At 42.2% G+C, this 20,752-nt stretch overlaps 1 protein-coding gene across 4 annotated transcripts; it reads right to left on the bottom strand.

Annotated features, from left to right (window-relative positions):
* Nucleotides 1–2,716: 2,716 nt before the first annotated feature.
* VDAC3 (voltage dependent anion channel 3) lies at nt 2,717–18,418 on the bottom strand. Of its 4 annotated transcripts, none has more exons than XM_081085006.1 (9): nt 18,167–18,418; nt 15,088–15,156; nt 14,020–14,069; nt 11,265–11,417; nt 9,185–9,237; nt 7,526–7,753; nt 5,934–6,084; nt 5,054–5,111; nt 2,717–3,240 (listed from the first exon to the last, which is right to left on the bottom strand). In XM_081085006.1, exons 2-9 carry the CDS (start codon nt 15,152–15,154, stop codon nt 3,149–3,151), a joined length of 852 nt encoding a protein of 283 aa, XP_080941132.1. In that variant the 5' UTR covers nt 15,155–15,156; nt 18,167–18,418; the 3' UTR covers nt 2,717–3,148. The 4 variants fall into 4 exon arrangements, with proteins under 4 accessions (XP_080941132.1, XP_080941135.1, XP_080941133.1 ...); XM_081085009.1 differs by having other exon boundaries at nt 5,050–5,111; nt 18,167–18,253; XM_081085007.1 differs by having other exon boundaries at nt 18,123–18,241.
* Between the last annotated feature and the right edge of the window lie 2,334 nt (nt 18,419–20,752).

Raw genomic sequence — 20,752 nt, 5'->3', positions numbered from 1 at the left:
CAAGGGCACATGCTCAGCTTGCGGGCTCAATCCCCAGTAGAGGGCATGCAGGAGGCAGTCAATCAATGATACTTGCTCATCACTGATGTTTTTATCTCTCTCTCCCTCTTAGCTCCCTTCCTCTCTGAAATCAATTTAAAAAATACATAAAAAATAAAAAAGATAAAGGATGACCAGCATAGTGCCTGACACACAAGCTCCAGAAATGTGTGGGTTTGGTTTTTTTGTTTTGTTACAACCTACAACCTAATGACTCGCACAATAATGAGGGTGCTCAGGATACAGACTAGTCAACCATATAATTAAACAAAACTACTGAATAAACACTGAATTTAAACTACCTATGTCCATATATGGGTTACTATATCAGTGAAAAAAATCTGGCTCTGTAGCTCTGCAATAACAAATAATGTAAAAGGGATAGCACAGGAAAGGGAAAAAAACACAAATCTATTTTCTTCCCATTTAATTCAGGCCATAAATAAAACTAACTTCAACGGGTAAATAACAAATTAACTAGAGGTATACCTCATGAGTGTTTCCTTCTATTTCAGCAGTTCTCAACCTGAGGGTCGCCAACCTGTGGGTCGCGACCCCTTTGGGGGTCAAATGACCCTTTCACAGGGGTCGTCTAAGACCATCGGAAAACATACATAATTACATATTGTTTTTGTGATTAATCACTATGCTTTAATTATGTTCAATTTGTAACAATGAAAATACATCCTGCACATCAGATATTTACATTACGATTTATAACAGTAGCAAAATTATAGTTATGAAGTAGCAACAAAAATGTTATGATTGGGGGTCACCACAACATCAGGAACTGTATTAAAGGGTCGCGGCATTAGGAAGATTGAGAACCACTGTTCTATTTCCTTATGACTCCTGCCCTCATCATTTGTAGCCCCTATCCACGGAAGAGAAATGGCCCATAGCATCACTCCTCTAACACACAGCAGCTAGCTGCCAGCTCACATGGCTCACTTCTCTGCTCCAGACCATGAAGAAATCCCACGGGGAACACCGGTCAGCCCATCTCAGCATCCCATCCACTCTCATGTTGTACATAAAATTCATCCAGTAAGACAGAGAGTTAACCAGATGCAGGGTGTCAACAAGACAATGAATGTTGCCTACCTCTTTCCCTTTTCCTTTCCTGTTGTATTTTATCTCCTGTAATGGTGGTTCAACCCACAAAACCGGTGAGGAAATAAATTTATATCATGTGGTTGGTATCATAGGCAGTGGTGGTTGGAATTTGGGTTCTAGTAATCTTTGGTGGTAGGGGGAAATCCTTGTAGCACTGAAACTTTTCAAAAAGCAACCAGGTGTAATTGTTTTTAAGATGACTCATTGGGAAACTAAGTAAGGCAGTGGTTCTCAACCTTCTGGCCCTTTAAATACAGTCCCTCATGTTGTGACCCAACCTTAAAATTATTTTCGTTGCTACTTCATAACTGTAATGTTGCTACTGTTATGAATCGTAATGTAAATATCTGATATGCAGGATGGTCTTAGGCGACCCCTGTGAAAGGGTCGTTCGACTGCCAAAGGGGTCGCGACCCACAGGTTGAGAACCACTGAAGTAAGGCATCTGAACAGGAAAATCAGGGAATTATGAAACAGAATTTAAAATTGAGCTCTTCCACTGACTTAGCTACATTTCAAGTGCTCAACAGCCTTGTGTGCCTAGTGACCACCACCTGGGGCAGCACAGACATGGGTCATTTTCATCCTCACAGCACAGGGATGCTGCTGTGGAAATGTTCAGAGAAGTGGGCAAAAGTAAATGGACAGAGATAGTCAATGCAGCACTGTTTGTAAAGCAAAAAAACTGAATACAACAAACAAGGAATAGTTAAATAAATAATAATGTCACATTTATACTAAAGTATAAAATAAAAAAACATGAGGCAGATCTATATAAACAAACAAAAAGGGCTCCATGTTGAAAAGTATACTGTGAAACAAAATATGCATTTTCACATTGTATATATAGTAACTCTAAAGCCACTGAAAAATATCTGCAAGGATATATATCAAATTGTTAGAAGAAATAGGGTTTGAAGAGAGGAATGGCAATTTTCACTTTTATTTATGTTGAAACTGAATTTGTTACAACAGCATATATCCTATGTTTTAAAAATATTTTTCAAAGGAGTTCTACTTTTAGAAAGATGACTTACCCATAAGTTGTGATCATACTCTACTCATTTTTTTCCTAAACCGGAAATTCCATTCTTTGCTTAGTACTTTTCTAGACGTAGTAATCAAGACTATTTTCCTGAAGCCTGGGAAGAGCCCCAGATGTTTCCCCCTCCAGCTTTGGCCTCCCCCTACCACACTTTCTTCCCTACAGTACTTCCTCCCCAACTGTCCCCTTTCCTTTGCCGGTCTTTTGACCACTCACACCCTCACTCTTTCTCAAAACGACCAGCCTGATACTACTCTACTCTGTAACACTGCTAACTAAAGGCAGTCAGTGTCTCAACAGAACTGCTCTGCCCAGCAGTTCAAAACTCACTGTTCCACTCCTCGGCCTGAGTGCAGAGGAGTAGTAAGAGTGAGGTACACTAAAGTGGAAGGGACAGGCAACAGCATAGATATTTCAGGCATACCACTTTAGGCATAAATCCCACCTATGAGAGTATTTTCCAAAGCAAATCACACCAAATATAAGAAAACCACCACTAGCAAATCAGATGAATGATTATGTTAAATGTGATGGGTTTATTTTATTTTACTCTGATGCAAAACCAAAGATTCCACTACAGCAGAGACCAATATATCAAAAGGTCATGAAAAAGTGGTGTGGGACATGCAGGACGTGATGTACAAACTGGAGGTCAGGTTATCTCCTTGGTAACGTGACACTACATTGTCGCTGAGGAACACATGTAAAAGAATACTGCGGAACTGAACTGAAATGTGGCACACACATGACAACTTCCAGCATGCCGTCAAGCACCTCCCTTAGGATGGACTTGCGATTTCTAGACTTCAGTGTGGGGAGAATTACCATTCTTTGGAAGAATAAAAAGTTCACACTTTTGAAATTTCAGAGAAGAATTTTAAGGCCAAAACAGTGGGTTCATTTCTCTTCACCTCCAGGGAGAAATCTGATGCTTTATTCAAAACCGCATTAAGCTTCTAGTTCAAATCCCAACCCAACCTTGTGACCTCCTGCATTGAAGTTCTTTCCGTCGATTAAAGCTGATAGGGTCAGTTTGACTCCTAGGAAGAAGAGAACACAACAATCATTTGTGACAAGTATTACAATCAGAACTGCATTTACTAGAAACAGATGGAGTCAGTGGCATGGGTTACGGCTGGGTGTAAGAGACATTAAGCATGCCGCTATTACTAAACCCAACACAGGGTTATCCATAATCAACTGATCTGTAATGAGCAAAGCATAATCATGGCAAACTTTAACTGGAATTCAGGGTTAAGAAGAATGAGTGATCAACCAAATTCATAAGCCAGAGTGCCCAAGTTATAGCTAGAAATACACAAAAAATTTTTAAGCAACAGTACTTGATGTTTTACTTTGTATGAACAATCAAATGTTACAAAATTGTCTGAATCAGCCTATAGTGATTATAGGTTGTTTTGTAGGTTATTTTTATTACTAGAGGCCTGGTGCACAAAAATTTGTGCACTGGCGGGGGGGGGTGGGGGGGGGCGGTGGTGGTCCCTCAGCCCGGCCTGTGCCCTCTGGCAGTCTGGGAACCCACAGGGGATGACCACCTGCTGGCTTAGGCCCGCTCCCCGGGGGATTGGGCCTAAGATGGCAATCAGACATCCCTCTGGCAACCCGGCAGCCCTCGGGGAATGTCCACTTGCCAGCGGGGAGCAGGCCTAAGCTGCAGTCGGACATCCTTAGCACTGCTGAGGAGGTGGAAGAGGCTCCCACCGCTGTACTAGGAGCCATCAGCCTGGCTTGTGGCTGAGCAGAGCTCCCCCTATGGGAGCTCCTGCATTGAGCGCCTGCCCCCTGGTGGTCAGTGTGTGTCATAGTGACCAGTCATTCCCAGTTGTTCTGCTGTTAGGGTCAGTTTGCATATTACCCTTTTATTATATAGGATAGAGGTGTGGTGCACGGGTGGGGGCTGGCTGGTTTGCCCTGAAGGGTGTCCCAGATCAGGGTGGGGGTCCCCCTGGGGTGCCTGGCCAGCCTGGATGAGGGGCTGATGGCTGTTTGCAGCTGGTCACACCCCTTTAGGGTGGGGGGGTCCCCATGGGGGTGCCTGGCCAGCCTGAGTGAGGGGCTGATGGCTGTATGCAGCTGGTCATACCCCCTTCAGGGTGGGGGTCCCCACTGGGTTGCCTGGCCAGCCTGGATGAGGGGCTGATGGCTGTTTGCAAGCTGGTCACACTGCCTTCAGGGTGGGGGTCCCCACTGGGTTGCCTGGCCAGTCTGGGTGAGGGGCTGATGGCTGTTTTCAGGCTGCACCTGCTTTAGAGTAAGGGGTCCCCACTGGATTGTCTGGCCAGTCTGGGTGAAGGGCTGAGGGCCGTTTTCAGGCTGCCAACCCCCCTGGTGACAGAAGCTCCCAGCCTCTCATTTTCTTTTTCTTTTTTTATTCTGGAATTTATTTACCTTCTATAATTGAAACTTTGTTGCCTTCAGTGGAGCTCAGAGCTGGCCATGGCAGGCAGGAAGCTTGGCTTCCTCCATCACTGGAGCAACCAAGCCTCCTGCTCGCTCCAGCTCCGTGGCCATGGCCGGCTAAAAGCAGGTATCTGGGGATTATTTATCTTCTATAATTGAAACTTTGTTGCCTTCAGTGGAGCTCAGAGCTGGCCGCGGCAGGCGGGAAGCTTGGCTTCCTCCATCACTGAAGCAACCAAGCCTCCTGCTTGCTCCAGCTCTGTGGCTGCCAGCCGCCATCTTGGTTGGGTTAATTTGCATATAGTCGCTCTGATTGGCTGGTGGGCGTGGCTTAAGGCGTAGCAAGGGTATGGTCAATTTGCGTGTTTGTATTTTATTAGATTAGATTCCTCTATCACCTACCTGAACCCCACTGTTATTAATTTTACTTACCTGGTCGAAGAGTCTGAGTATAACCCAGTCCAATCAGGCTGGCATTATTTACTTTAGCCTAAGATTAGGAGATGAAATAGAAACAGTGAGAAAACAATCAATTTCATAATATATAAGTCCATTACGACCACCACTTCATGCATCAGATTTCCAAAGCTAAAGCACCTTAAGGCCAATCTAGAATGACTGAAACTAAAAATTTAATTAATAAAAAGATAAACCTTCTAAGAAGTTAAGAGAACTGGTAGCAACAGCAGGGACCTTGAAAATGCATGCATAACGGCCTCAAGCAAATCTTTTTAAAACACTGTGCAAATATCCCTGTGTACTGAATTCTTTGAGATGCAAGTTTACAGCCTTTGGTTAGAGCATGATCTCTGGTAAGAGACAGATCTGGTTCAAATCTTGGCACTGCCACTTATTGTGTGACCCTGGGCAAGTTACCTGACCTCTCTAAGCCTCAGTTCCCTCATCTGTAAAACAGGCATGAGGACACTACTCACCACCTATAGTTGTGAGGATTAAATGAAATAATACACGTAAAGCCCTTAGCACAGTACCTGAAATTTAAGAGCTCAATTAGTGCTATTATTAATAAAAATTACTAATACCAATAGGAATAATCAAATCCCATGAATTTATAGATAAGAAATTTTGAGGCCAAAGAGAGAAAATGACTCGAGAAGATCAGACAATAGCCAAATATAGGAGGAACTAGGACTAGAAGCCAATATCCTGACTTCAGGTGTAATACTCTTTTCACTACACAATGACTAGCTCATAAAAGTTAATACAGAACATGCAAACTACAACCATATCACAACTTTAATAACTTAGATGAAACCCTAAGAGTAGACACAATCTGGTAGCACTTTCTTACAGCTAGAGAAGTTCTACAATCCAACTTGTATTTAGCAGCGATGCCAAAACGGGTGTTGTTACTGCCAGCTGTCCAAGCAAGGTTTATTGACGTTTCAATCTTCTCATTAACCTTCTGGTAGATAGACCCTCCAAATTCAGTGCCATCATTCCTGTTTTCATGGTATAAGAAAAAGTCAAAATATCTAGTTTGTACCATAGTTGTGATATAGAAACAAATTCAAAGATTTTCTAAACCAGGATGTCATTTAGCAACTATAGATTTCAGCAAACTTCTAGCATAAATAACTACCAATCAAACAAGGAACTAAACCCAGTTATGTAATTTAACCACCTAATTAAAATGTAGTTAGCACTTGATTCATTTACTTGGCTCCTCTATGATATAAATTTTTTTGTCACAATTAAGTTATATACGAAGGCAGACACCTCAGGTGAATATGACCTAGAGGTCTCTCTGATGTTCATAGAATCTATAAACTTCAAAGTTGAGTTCAACAAAGATCCCACATAAAATACATACAGTGGTATAAGTATGGGAATAGAGCCAGTTCTGGATTTCATTTAAAAGTGTCCTACAGTTGCCCTAACTGGTTTGGCTCAGTGGATAGAGCATCAGCCTGAGGACTGAAAGGTCCCAGGTTCGATTCGGGTCAAGGGCATGTACCTTGGTTGTGGGCACATCCCCAGTAGGAGGTGTGCAGGAGGCAGCTGATAGATGTTTCTAACTCTCTATCCCTCTCCCTTCCTCTATGTAAAAAATAAGTAAAATAAAATAAAATGAAGTGTCCTACAGTTAGAAAGCACCCTCCCTACAATACCTAAGGTGCACTGCTCCAAAGAAGTACCTAAATTGCTTCAAGGCATCCCAGAGATTAGTCCCTGAGTTTTCATGGTTTTCCTGAAAACACTGTTCATCAATCTTAATGCCACTGTCTATACCACTGCTTGACTTTATTTTAGTCATCATAAGCGCATTAGAATATCTAGTGGAGGAAACATGCAACACTTCAAAAACACATGCTTTCTCTTTCTGGTATAGCAACAGTGGTGCCTAGTAGCCCAAGACATAAAATACAATTTAAAAGTTCAAATTCATTTCACCAATAGGATGCAGCCTACAGAAATGAATCCAGAATCGCTTTGAGGATCTGCTGCTCCTGACCAAGGGTATCGGAAAACCTCCAGAGAATGACTGGAATGCTCGTTCTTCATGACCCAAACAGACCTGTGTCAGAAGACTGCAAGGCTGAGTAGGCAGCAGAGGAAGGACCATCTCCTAAGGACCCCTTGTATCAGGAGGTGACCCATGTCCTGGGCTCTCTCCATCCCAACGCTGCTTCTACAGATTCTAGAGTTCCATTAAGTATGGATGCAGGCTGAGAGGCCAGGAACTGCCAGCAACACTGCACAATGCACCAAGTGCACTAACCTTTGGCAATGTTTTGCTGACTATGAAAACAGTGCAGCAAGGCTGGATGTTCACCAAGGCACACTAAATGCAAGTACCATCGCTTCTCAACATGCTAATGGCCACCAACTTTTTGGGTGACTGTACTGGCACTAAGGGAGGAATAAATTATAAACACTCACACATGAGTGTGCAGCTGGAAGTCTGCAGCCTTGTAACCCAGGGCAAAATTATTCTGTGACAGTTTGGATTTGGCTGTGTCAAAACTCATCTGATAGCCAGCAAGCCAACCTTCAAAGCCTAGTACAGCCCAGCCATAGATGGTTGGGCCAGAAAAATCTATATCCACATTACTGCCAAGACTGAAACAATCCCGTTTGTAGGAGGCCTTCAACTTCCCACTCTTCTTTCTGTGAAAAAACAACACAACACATGTGAAGAGTAAGACTTTCTGATACTGTTCAGGAATCTTTACAGTAAGATCCCCTTTCCCCTAGTGGTAGATGGCACACATACAACAAACATGTTTCAAATTACTTAGCTTAAAAAATATAATTTTGTTAGTATTAGACATATATATACTATTTTTACCTATTCCTTAGTATAAATTCAAATGATGGGTTATTTCATGATTAATTTCTTGAAGGCATGAAGAAACCTATAAAAAGGGCCATTTAACCGGTTTGGCTCAGTGGATAGAGTGTCAGCCCGGGAACTGAAGGGTCCCAGGTTCAATTTCAGTCATGGGCACATGCCTGGGTTGCAGGCTCAATCCCCAGTAAGGGGTGTGCAGGAGGCACCTGATCAGTGATTCTCTCTCATCATTGATGTTTCTATCTCTCTCTCCCTCTCCCTTCCTCTCTGAAACCAATAAAAAATATAATAAAAAATTTTTAAAAGGAGTAAGATATTTCAGAACCAAATTAATAATCTGAATTATATGTATATGTAGAAGCCAAATTTCTTTAAATATTTCCAAATGCCCAAATGCTACAAAAGGTAACAACACCTGACACACTTAGCTTCCAAATTAATAACCTAACCTATCATGGAGAGAAGTGTACTTTTTTTTCTTAAAGGGTACAGCCCTTTTGTAAACACACTTATTTTCCTAAGGGTCAGTGTTTTCCCTATAGACAATGTTAGATAGATGGAAGAGAAGTGTGCATTTTTGAAGGGTAATACTGAAATTAGTTCTTAATAATCCTTTTCTATTCCAATCAGGCCTCTAATGAGACTATGTGTCCTGAAGATGGTTAAAGTGTGTGGCAGGAAGGACGCACCTGTTGATACAGCTAAGAAATGCCACTCTGCACTTTTGTTCTTTTGATAGGCAGATAGGGAACAACACAAACCCATTTTTAGATAAAGAAACTGAAGCCGGGAAGTTGGGAGGATTTATTAAGGCTAAGAAAGCAAGTCAATAGCAGAACTAGTCATTATAGTGTTCTACATCCAGATTACATTGATTTCTTAAGAAATTCTCAGCAAAATACCGTATTATTTTGTAAAATACCATAATATACATCTAGTCCAAAGAGGCCCAGTGCATGAATCTTTGGAATCACTTAGGAAATACCTAATGTCAGACCCTTCTAGTTCCTAAACTTTTTCTACTATTATGTGCCTCTTTGGACTAGATGTATATTTTTGTTCATCTGTTCAATTTTCAAAAAACAATTTTACTCTGCCTCAAGGGAGTCTTTCTTTCTTTTCACTGCATACACAAGGTCTCTAATATTCCTAACAACCTCTGAAGCATCAAAACTTTTTATTGCAATTTCGTACTTAAAACCCCTCAGGCTAAAAAACATTTCAGAAAATGGGGTTTGGATAATTACCCTGTGTTCGGTACAAATGTGGTATCAAGAGTCAGTTTCAACCCTTCAGCCAACTGAAAAATAAAGATTTAAAATTAATAATTAGTAACTTTCAATTCTTATTTTGACTCAAGAAACCAATTCTAAAATTTTCTCTAACTTCCTCTCTAACAACAACAAAAAAAAGGAAGTCATTAAAGACAAATATTAAATTATTTAATAAATTACCTCTTCATCCTTCTTTGTCCCTTTACCCCTTTACCCTTACCTCAGGCTTCATCATGATTCTCTCATCAAAACAACAGGTTAAAATATAAAGGTCAAATTCTCTTCCAGCCAGTAATGAAGATCATAGTACAAAAACAACAAAGTCCTAATACAACAAAATACTCTCTTGAAATTAGAGTAATAAGACAGCCTGATATTTAACAAGCCAAGTTAAGTACTTCATTCAGCTATATATATCCTATATAATAAAAGCCTAATATGCTAAGTCCGGTCCTCCGATCGGCCATTCAACCAATAAAACCTTAATATGCTAATGATATGCTAAGGCCACTCAACCGCTCTATGACATGCACTGACCACCAGGGGGCAGACGCTCCAACTGGTAGGTTAGCTTGCTGCTGGGGTCTGGCCGATTGGGACTGAGCGAGAGGAGCCAGACATGCCCTGGAGCCTTCCCGTGGTCCCTCCCTGGCTAGCCAACCTCCCGTGTCCCTCCCCAGCCCCTATCATGCAACAGTGGGGTCCCTTGGCCTGACCTGCGCCCCCTCGCAATCTGAGCTGAGAGACCCCCTCCCCCCTGCAAGTGCACAAATTTCGTGCACTGGACCTCTAGTATATATACTGCAAGGGTAGGCTGGCCTTCCATCCCCCCGCTGCCGGCACTGGCTCCCCTCCAGCTACCAGCACCAGGCTACCCACCGGCTGCCAGCACCTGGGACCTGGGCTTCCCTCTAGCTGCTGGCAGTTGGCCCCTTCCCCCACCCACACCCGCCTTGGCTGGAGCTGCCCGTGTCCGCCGCCACCCCCCTTCTTTCCCCAATTGATTGCCCTGCTGGCCAGTGGCCTGGGCCTCCCTCTGCAGGGCGATTGTGGGGCAATGGCAGGGCCCCCCAACCAACTGCATCGCACCCACCTTGGCTGGCCTAGCACCAATGCGTGTCATAGTGTGGGTGTCCGGATGGTCGTTCTGCTGTTCAGCCTTTTGGTCGATTTGCATATTAAGCTTTTATTATTTTATATATCTGTGTGTGTGTGTGTGTGTGTGTGTGTGTGTATTAGAGGCCCAGTGCATGAATGGGGTCCCTCAGCATGGCCTGCGGGGATCAGCTGAAACTGGCAGTCCAACATCCCCTGAGGGATGTAGTAGTGCATGAAGTGGCAGGCGGCTTCCCGCTCATCCCGGCCCCGCTATGCCTGCCACCATCGCCGTAACTCGGTAGACTCGCTGTCACTCTGCTACAGGCACCACCACAGCTGCAACTGCCAGCCATGAGCCAGTTGTACGGTGCCCGTCAGTCAGCTGAGTGGCACTCCCACTGTGGGAATGCACTGACCACCTGGGGGCAGCTCCTGTGTTGAGCATCTGGCCCCTGGTGGTCAGTGCATGTCATAGCAACTGGTCGCTTAGGCTTCTATATATATAGATTACTTTTATAGGGTAATGTACATATAGACAACTTCAAAAAAAGTGCCCTGTACACAGCAGGCCCTTGACAAATATTTGATATATTTATCTTTGAAAACATTGTAGAATTTTAGAAATATTTTTCTTTGGAGCAAATTTTGCAATGATTACAAAACAATGTTAAAACTAAATCGCTGCAAATAGTTTGGTCTACCCAGGAGAGGCTTAGGTGTGTAACAGAATAAGTAGAACAGTTCAGAATAAAGATGTAGAGTAATAATTATGTACTCACAAACAAAGCCCTACTTTCTATAAACATAAGACATACCAAAGAAGGCCACGAACAGAGAAAAAATATGGCTCCTGGATAGGTTGTAAGATTTCATTTAGATTACATTTGGGGTTTTTTCATCATCTTATCTGCAAGATAAATTTAATATACAAATATCTGCTAATGCTTTCTCTTACCTTATTCTCCCAAGAGATTTCTGTTCCAAGAGTATTGTCTGTGTTCCATTTTTGGGTGAATGTAAGTCCATAGTTACAGATCTTATATTTTGTCTCTAGGTTGCCTGATGCTTTCCCTGTGTCAGTATAAGCATGACCAGAAGTAGAAAATTCCTAAGCAATAAAAAATAACTTTAAAGGGTGCTCATCAAATAGCAAAATACCATTTCAGAAAGCAGTGTTCAATGCAGTAGACACCAGTACAATTAACATTTACTACAGCCCTTACTCTACAGCAACTTATTGCCTGCTTTCCTTCTTTCTAATCTCTAAGTATTTTAACCAGTTTTAGATCTTTCCATTACTCCATCTCTTATTGATATTTCTTATTTCATATATTCTCTTACTAAATGGAAATCGTATATTCTCTCTTTAAAAAAAAAGTATCTTAATTGAAAATAAATGACTTTACTAAAAATGAGAAAAATATAGAATCTTAAACATTTTACTTCCATGGCCTGAAAAAGATGATCAGTTTTCTATCACCATTTAAACTATTAGTTAAGTTTAAAGTCCTTATAATTCACAAATCAGTGGAAGCACTAGTCTCTCTTCCTCCTTTTAATAGGGTCAGAACCCTAACGCATTTTTAAAAAATTATTTTCATTGTTATAAAATAAACTTAATATATATAATGTTAACCACGTTTTAATGTACAGTTCAGTGGCATTTAGTACATTCACACTGTTATGAAAACTTTACTACTTTTTTCCACAAAACTATTAAAACTTTCAGCATAAATGATTTTAATATCTGAAAGTGTCTATCCAATTGCTATAACAAAATGCAATGTTATAATTTATTCCTCTACCTCCTTCTCCCCTTGTCTACCTTTAAAGTGCTTTCTATCAAATAGCTATTCTGAGTACCTTAAAATAGATCCTCCTCTCTAGTTAGGTATCATTTCAGTCATATGACAATAAGCAATTAGAAATAGATATCCTTCTAGGGGAAGCAAACAGTCAACACCTGTCACTGACAATCTATGAACTGTCAAGAAAAAACCATTCTGATTGGCCCTGTTTTTAAAGAACATTTCTGAAATACTGCCAACCCTGACCAGTTATATTTCATTGCCTGCAACATGAATCCTCCCTTTAACAAATACCCTGCTCCCTAACTCTGTTTCTAGGCTGATGAAACAACTGGGAAACTCTGATCTGTTTATCAACACCACACAGAAAGTTTGCAGAGAATATCATGCTGCATATTTAGGGCAAGGCCTTAGTAAAAAATGATAAAAAGCTAGTTATGTTTAACAGTTCACACAATTATTTAATGTGGCCAGCACTTTTTTTTAGTAGATCCAACTACCCAGTGTTTTAATTTTTACACTTACCTTTCATTAACTTGAAAGTATAGCATATATATTTAAAGAAAGAGTAATCAGTCTACCTTTCTTTTTTATCATTTCTTAGTTTAAAGTTTTGTCAAGTCTAAAATACCAATTACAAATTTCAAAGAGAAGAAAGGCTAGTATTTTTCTAAGTTCAGTTCCAAGCTCATAATAGCGTGTTTTAGTCTAATTTCATAATTAGCTCAAACAGTGCAAAACACATTTATAACATGCACACAGCTCTACATTAAATGCTAGAAAGCAACAAAATAATCTTAAAATGTTACTGTTAAAGGGTATATGATAAAAATATCAAGATCCAATCTAAGAAATTTGGAGCAATGGATATAATTTATCATGAATCAGTACCAGAGACCAAAAGCAACCATAAAAATAAGCACACATATGCTGTTTTTCTTACCATCTGAATGAATATTCCCACACCACAGCAGCATGAAAGGGAGATAACATTTTTAGTTGATGGTTTTTGCAACATAAACCTAACTTGAGCAAATTCCGAATGAGTATTATATTTCTATCTTAACAGAACCATATACAATGTGCCCATCCTAATAATGTAGTTGCATATATATTTATTCACCACTAGAAAATCCAGGGAAAGAATGACAGTGACAAACCAGGTTTATACAGAGTCTGAGACAAAGTATCATAAGAATTCCACATACCTCTTCCCTTCTAATTAAATCATTATACCTAGAAATAAACTTTGCATCTGTTTGAATAGGTAATACCAAAAAAGATGAGGCCAATTAGGAGAAATCAGAGAATGAGGTGAATGTAAAGGTAATCTAGTTGCTAAGACTTAATACAAGCTCTGGTTAATGATGCTTTGAAAATATGCACATATATACCTTTTACTATATTCTTAACTTCCAGTAAAAAAGACTCTATGATCATCAATAAAAACTATAAACTAATTTCTATGTGCATTTTATTTCTACATTTGCTTCAATTAATCATGAAGAAGCAGAGGCTAAAATTAATTTATTCTTGTAAAAGGATGATAAAACTTGTATGAATCGAATACAATGAAAGGAAAGTTTTCAGTGCCCATACTCATGAAGATTTATAACAATATGGCATGGGTCAAATATATATACACACACACACTATACCTTCTGAGAGTAAGACTTAAGAATAGTCTAGTTATGACAAAAACAAAATTCAACCTGACTGTTTCTGGGCTTAAGTGGCTGAGTGAGGATTCTCACTGAAATCTGAGAGTGGAAGAAAACTGTCGGGAAGAGAGCACAGAGCCAAAAGTACGCTGCTTCACACAACCAGACTGAACACTGATTTTTAAACTGGTTCCTTTCAGTTCATGAGGATACATTTATTGAAAATATATTAGGTACTTACCACTCCACTACATGACTTGGTCCTCAGATCTATTTTGACCATGCCAAACCCTAGACACACACAAAAACACAGTAATGTACAAAATGTAACATTCACTCCAGTTTTTGTAACTCAGAAATGATGAAGATAGTCCATAGTCCCTTCCATTTGGAAAATACACAGTATTCTCATTAGGTGAGACTTCCACAAGAAACAATTATAATGAACTAGCTTAAGCATAATTTTTAAACCCCTCAAAATAATGAAGACGTATTTAAAACTATAAGTTAAAGAACAAATAAATGAATGAAATATGTACTATTCTGAGAACTAAAATTATTAGAAAATACTATGCAGATATATATACAAGCTTAAAATATATATAATTAACATTACTAGTTAATAAAGAAAATCAAATGCGTACAACACAAAAAATCAAAAGTTTAAAGACTAAACTTTAAAAACTAAAAATAAATGTCTATTGGATCAAAGAATATATGTTACTCTGAAGACGTTAAAAGTTGGGTCTTCACTCTTACAAAAATACTGCCATTATTTAGAGAAGGAAAAATGTATCCCCTGCTTTAACTGCAGCCACAGAAAGCATACATATTACAGATTTATATTATTTGGTCTTATTTTCTTTGTTTTGTCAATCCTCACCTGAGGATATTTTCCCATTGATTTTCAGGGAGAATGGAAGAGATAGGGAAAGACAGAGAAATGTTGATGTGAGAGAAACACATTGATTAGTTGCCTCCTGCACGTGCCCCGACCAGGACCTGGGCCGGGGAGAAGCCTGCAATTGAGGTATGTGCTCTTGACCGGAATCGAACCTGGGACCCTTCAGTCCACAGGCCAATGCTCTATCCACTGAACCAAACCAGCTAGGGCTGGTCTTATTTTTAAACAATTGTTTTTAAAACTTGTGTGACTCCTCTAAAGAATGAAGTCTAATAACCTGTTAATAGTTATCCCCTTAAATCTTGTGAGACACATTAATGTTGATTAACCTCATTTTACTAGCATGATATAAGCATTTAATACTAACATTTACCTCACACTGGAAATTTACAATAGCATACTTACCATATCCTTTGTTGAAGACATCCTTGGCAGCCTTTCCTAGGTCACAGTAAGTTGGTGTGTTACACATCTCTTATAAAGAAAAATGGGAACAATGAATAAAAATATCCATTTAGTATTTATTCACCCTTAGTCCTTCTACTATACAGAGCTGTGAGAAGAGGTACACGTTTTCTCTTCCTTTGCATCATTAATGCTTACACCCGAATGCCAGCAAAGCTGAGAAGGCATTCAGATCCTTTAAAAAAAGCTTTCCTGAACACTGAAAAATAAAAGGGTTTTTTTTCAGGAGAGTCAGAGGTCATCTTCTGACAGCATTTCAAAGAAAAGAAATTTCTCAGAGGCCAAAGGAGAAATGTGTTAATTTAACTTTTTACTTTAAGCAAAGGAAAATTTACATTAGAAAAACTTCTCTGAGGCTCCTATAAAGCCAAAAAGCTGTATAAGCGACAAGATAAATTTGTTAAGGAACTGTAAGCTTAAACAGATGCACTAAAAATCTTCAGGGTTAACATTTTTGCCACTCTGAAATTAAGCTCTTAAAATAAGAATTACCATATTAATTGAAATGCAATCATCCAGAATATGCCCTCTCAGAGCTCTTCTTTTTTTTTTTTTAATATATATTTTTATTGGTTTCAGAAAGGAAAGGAGAGGGAGGGAGGGAGGGAGGGAGAGGGAGGGAGGGAGGGAGAGGGAGGGAGGGAGGGAGGGAGGGAGAGAGAGAGAGAGAGAGAGAAACAGCAATGAAAAGAGAATCACTGATTGGCTGCCTCCTGCTCACCCTTTACTAGGGATGGAGCCCGCAAGCCAGGCATGTGCCCTTGACCAAAATCGAACCAGACCCTTCGGTCCCCAGGCCGACACTCTATCCACTGAGCCAAACCAGTTAGGGCTCAAAGCTCTTCTTAATACAAAGTGCTAAAATATTACCCATGAACCAGAAATAGGAATAATTCTGCCTGCAGTAATCTCCTTATCAAAAATTGGTGTACTCTCAAGTTAAATCCCAAAGAGCCTTGACTTTTTACCTTGCTGACTCTTAGAATTCACCCAGCTTTCTGCCGCCAACCAGACTCACATCGAAATGCTCAGTTCTATCAACTGCTAAACATACCCTTCCTCTGCCCTTTGTGTAACGGGAAATCTTTTCCTGCAGCCATCTCAAAAACCATGTGTAACCAACTGTACAACCACCTGAAGCAACCTAACTAGCCCCAGATACTAAACCAGAAAATTCCAGAGCACCAGCAGGCCCTTGCAATCCCTATGCCTACACGTTCAAACCAGTATTTATTCAGCCCAGGTCTTAACCTGGCCTTCTGTTAAGTTTCTGCCTATGCCATCATACCTGAACGTGACATACACTTAGGATGCACTTCTTCATTGTGAATTCATTAAAAATTTGTTCCTTAACCTAAATCTGTCAAATACGACAGCCATTGTATGTTAAGGGAACAGTGTAATACACACATACAGAGAGAGTTAGGAGGAAAGAGTATGTAAAGATGAAAGGGTCAGGACAAATGTACTGTCTCATAACATAATAAAACTTTGTTTCAAGGGAAGAGTATAGTAAAATGAAAGGGTCAGGATAATAAATGTACTGACTCATTCCATAATAAAACTTTTTTTCTAAGCCATAGGGTTTCAGAGTTCACTTCCAGAGCAATTATTTTACAGTTCAGTTCCCTGTATTCAAATGATAGATTCTATACATTTTACACATTGCAATCTGGTATTACTTTTTATGATCACAACTGATGCTGGTATCTGTTGAAATTTCGCCAGAAGACTATAATTTGGAAAGATAAGTACAGAAAAAAAACAGGCACCATACATTCAAATAGAAATGTTAAGGCTTTAGAGTCTGGTTTTTCATCTCCTGACAAAAGAAAAGGTGCACTTGAATGTTTAGAAACATGGATCTAGGGCAGTGGTTCTCAACCTTCCTAATGCCGCGACCCTTTAATACAGTTCCTCATGTTGTGGTGACCCCCAACCATAAAATTATTTTCGTTGCTACTTCATCACTGTCATTTTGCTACTGTTATGAATCGTAATGTAAATATCTGATATGCAGGATGTATTTTCATTGTTACAAATTGAACATAATTAAAGCATAGTGATTAATCACAAAAACAATATGTAATTATATATGTGTTTTCCGATGGTCTTAGGCGACTCCTGTGAAAGGGTCGTTCGACCCCCAAAGGGGTCGCGACCCACAGGTTGAGAACCACTGATCTAGGGACTCATCACGACTTTTCAGCATTCCACTGCCGGGCGCTTTGCAAAAGTCATGCAGCTGATTTCGTTTACCAGCTGATCTCGGTTCTGCCCCTAGCTCAAGCTTACTTCTTCGGGCCCACGGTTTCTGATGGGAAATGTACGACTGGTATGATCAAGCAAAAAATCGAGAAGACAAGAGACTTCACGTTACTCGAGAGCAACGAAAGCCGTCATCGCCCATTTCGATTAGCGCTACAAATGCACTTGTTACTTGTAGACGCGCACACGGTGCCGAGGTTGCATCCGGTGCAGACGCGGGAGGAGAGGGCGTTCGTGACCTGGGGCTGCGGCTTTACCCCGGAGCTGACCACACGGTCAGCGAAGAGCCCGTCTGTTCCTCGCGTCTCCTTTTCAGGCTGCACACACAGCATCCTCCCCACGGCGGTAAGGATGGAAGGGCTCCCACGATACTGGGTAACAATTCCAGGGAGGAAGCTGGGGAGCGGGCAGTGGGTTTGGGGTTCGGGGACCCAACTTCCCTAGAAACCAACCTCCTTTCCGGCTTGACGCCAGGAAACAAAGTCCCACGGGCACCCCAGGCGTCGGGGAGGTCGCGGCTCGGCGCTCGCAGCGCCGCCGGCCCCCGCCCGCGCAGCAGCTCCATCACCCAAGGCGGGCAGGGCAGCAAGGTCCCGTTTTGCCCTCCGCGGCCCACCCGGGCCCGCGCCCCGTTAGGCTGCGCTCTCCCTCCCGAGCCCTCCGTTAGGTTCGCCTCCCGTCGGGTCCCCGGCGCCATGGCGACTCACCGCCCCTGACCCCCGGCACGCCCCGCGGCCGCGGCTCCCCTCACCTCCACCTAGAGAGCAGGTCTCTGCTCAGCCAGGGCAACGCTGAAGGTCTTCTTCAACCAACGCCGTCCGCGCCTGCGCGGCCTCGCTTCCCCCGCGGCGCCTGCGCGCCCCCGCCTCCCCCCGCGCCGCGTATGCGCCGTGGTGTCACTCCGGGGTCGCGCGCCGCGGAGCTGCGTGCCGAGAGGAACAGCTGGGGCGAACCAACACCACCAACTGTCCGGCTCGGTGTGTGCGCGTGCGCGTGCGTGTGCGCGTGCGCGACAGGCCCTGCGCGCAGGTGGCCAGGGCGGAGGTCTAAGGCCTGGGGGAATCGCACCTTTGTCGCTAGAGGGCTGGCTCTCGCGAGAACGCTCAGAGGTTACCAGTTACTGTTGCCATGGGAGCGGCCGCCCGGCGGCGGGCGGAGGAGACTTTACTGGTACTCTTGGCTGGTGGCTGCGGTGGCTCGCCACCAGAACCCGGCCATTTCTCTCTCTGGCGGATGCCTTGCCCATCTTTTTGGAGAAATCTCCGACTGAGTAAATGTCAAGAAGGTGGCCCATAGGTCATCTCACCTTACGGATGAGAAAACGTTGGCCCCGAGGGGTGTACGTGATGTCACGTACTCAAGATCACACAGGCAGCGGTAGGTAGATGATCATTCAAAAGAGAGGTGGAGGAGGGAAACCTCTTTAGAGAAAAATACCAGCTAATGCATGTAGAAGGAATTATAGATGTAGAAGATCACCACTTGGGAGCCACCAATAATTGATTCAGGCAAAAAAAAATTATCAATGGATGCAGGATGGCTGAAGGCATTCATGTTTCCAAGTATCACCGCAGGTTGCTTACTAAAGAGAAAAGGGTACCTTCACATCAAAGAAATCAGACTGGCGTCACGTGCTCCCTGATGGCGTGCACAGAGGACCGACCCAACGATCATTATTCTTGCCAAAAGTGTGTGACTTGTCTCTATTCGTGAGGAAACAAACTCAAATTGAGGGACATTCTGCAAAACAACTGCCCAGTCTCTTTAAAAATGTAAATGTCACGAAAGATTAAGCAAAAGGCTAGTGAACGGTTCTAGATTAAAGGAGATGGGCGCGGCCGGTGTGGCTCAGTGGTTGAGCATGACCCATGAAGGAAGAGGACACCTGATGGATTCCTGGGGGGGTGAGGGGTGGGAGGTACATGCCTGGGTTGCCGCTGGATCCCCAGGAGGGGGAGCAAGAGGCAGCTGATGGGTGTTTCTATCTCTCTATCCCTTTCCTTTCCTCTCTAAAAATCAATAAAAATAAAAGGAGATGAAAAAATATGATACTAAAAACAATGTGATCCCAAATTGGACCTTGAGGTGGGGAGCAGCCTTATATGTGAAACATTATTAGGACAGTTGGGAAAATTTGAATGTAGACTGTATTAGAAATGCAATCATGTATTGCATCTTGGTTATGTAGACAGGGCATTGTTTTTAGGAGATACATGCTACAGTATTTAGGAGTGGAACAGCATGTATCTGCAACTAACTCAAATGGTCAAGAAAAAAAAAAGCAAATGTGCAAAATGTTAACATTGGTGAATCTAGGTAGGAGATATATGGGTGTTCATTACATTATTCTTAAAACTTCCCTGTAAGTTTAAAATTTTCAAAATAAGAAGTTGAGGAGAACCCCCACACACGTCTGTGATGTTCAGTTCACAGACTAGATCGCTGCTTGAATCAATGGGCGATATCACTATTTCAGGCTAATAAGAGAGAAGTAAGATAAGTGCTCCCAAAGGACTCATAATGCAGAACTTGGACAAATGCCTGCAAAATGAGGCAGAATATGATGAAGGTCATAAGCAAAGCAGGACTCAGTCGGCTAAATAAAATGAGCTTTGGAGTCAAGAGGCTGGGCTTGTATCTCAGATCTGCCAACTCTGGGGTATTAGACAAGCAACTTCTCTATGCCTCAGTTTCTACATCTGTGAAACAGAATAAGATCTACTTCAGAGTATTGTAGTGAATAGTAAATGAACTAATGTATTCATAGCGCATACTTACCTGGCATATGGAAATGTTCACTAATTACTAACACAGATGAAAATTAATATGCAATAAGAGTTTAAAAGGTATTCAACCAAAACCCTATTTATTCATATACTAGAGGCCCGGTGCATGAAATATGTGCATGGGCTGGGGGTGGGGGTGGGTTCCCTCAGCCCGGCCTGAACCCTCTCACAATCCTGGACCACTGGCTCCTAACCGCTCGCCTGCCTGCCTGTCTGATCACCCCTAACCACTCTGCCTGCCTGCCTGATTGCCCCTAACTGCTTGCCTGCCTGCCTGATCACCCCTAACTGCTCACCTGCCTGCCTGATCGCCCCTAACTGCTTGCCTAACTGCCTGATTGCCCCTAACCATCTGCCTGCCTGCCTGATCACCCCTAAGTGCTTGCCTGCCTGCCTGATCGCCCCTAACCACCTTTGCCTCTGCCCCCACACCCAAGACCCGGGCTTCCCTCCCTCTGGCTGGCCACAGGCACCCAGCACCCTGGGCAGTGCTGCCCAGGCCCTGGCTTTGTCAGGAAGGACATTCAGAATGACGTCTGGAAGATGTCCAG

Source organism: Myotis nattereri (assembly GCF_964212035.1).
Source record: "Myotis nattereri genome assembly, chromosome: 2".
Lineage (NCBI taxonomy): Eukaryota > Metazoa > Chordata > Mammalia > Chiroptera > Vespertilionidae > Myotis > Myotis nattereri.
The sequence above is the reverse complement of the archived record's forward strand: the minus strand, read 5'-3'. Positions and strand labels throughout refer to the sequence as shown.

What these genes read in the sequence shown, in the direction of transcription:
- VDAC3 (XM_081085006.1), bottom strand. Translation starts at nt 15,154, where the DNA reads ATGTGTAACACACCAACTTACTGTGACCTAGGAAAGGCTGCCAAGGAT. An exon ending in TTCCAGCTGCACACTCATGT is followed by an intron (nt 6,085 to 7,525) that starts GTGAGTGTTTAT and finishes CCATGAAAACAG; the next exon opens with GAATGATGGCACTGAATTTG. An exon ending in ATTGTAGAACTTCTCTAGCT is followed by an intron (nt 5,112 to 5,933) that starts GTAAGAAAGTGC and finishes TCCTAATCTTAG; the next exon opens with GCTAAAGTAAATAATGCCAG.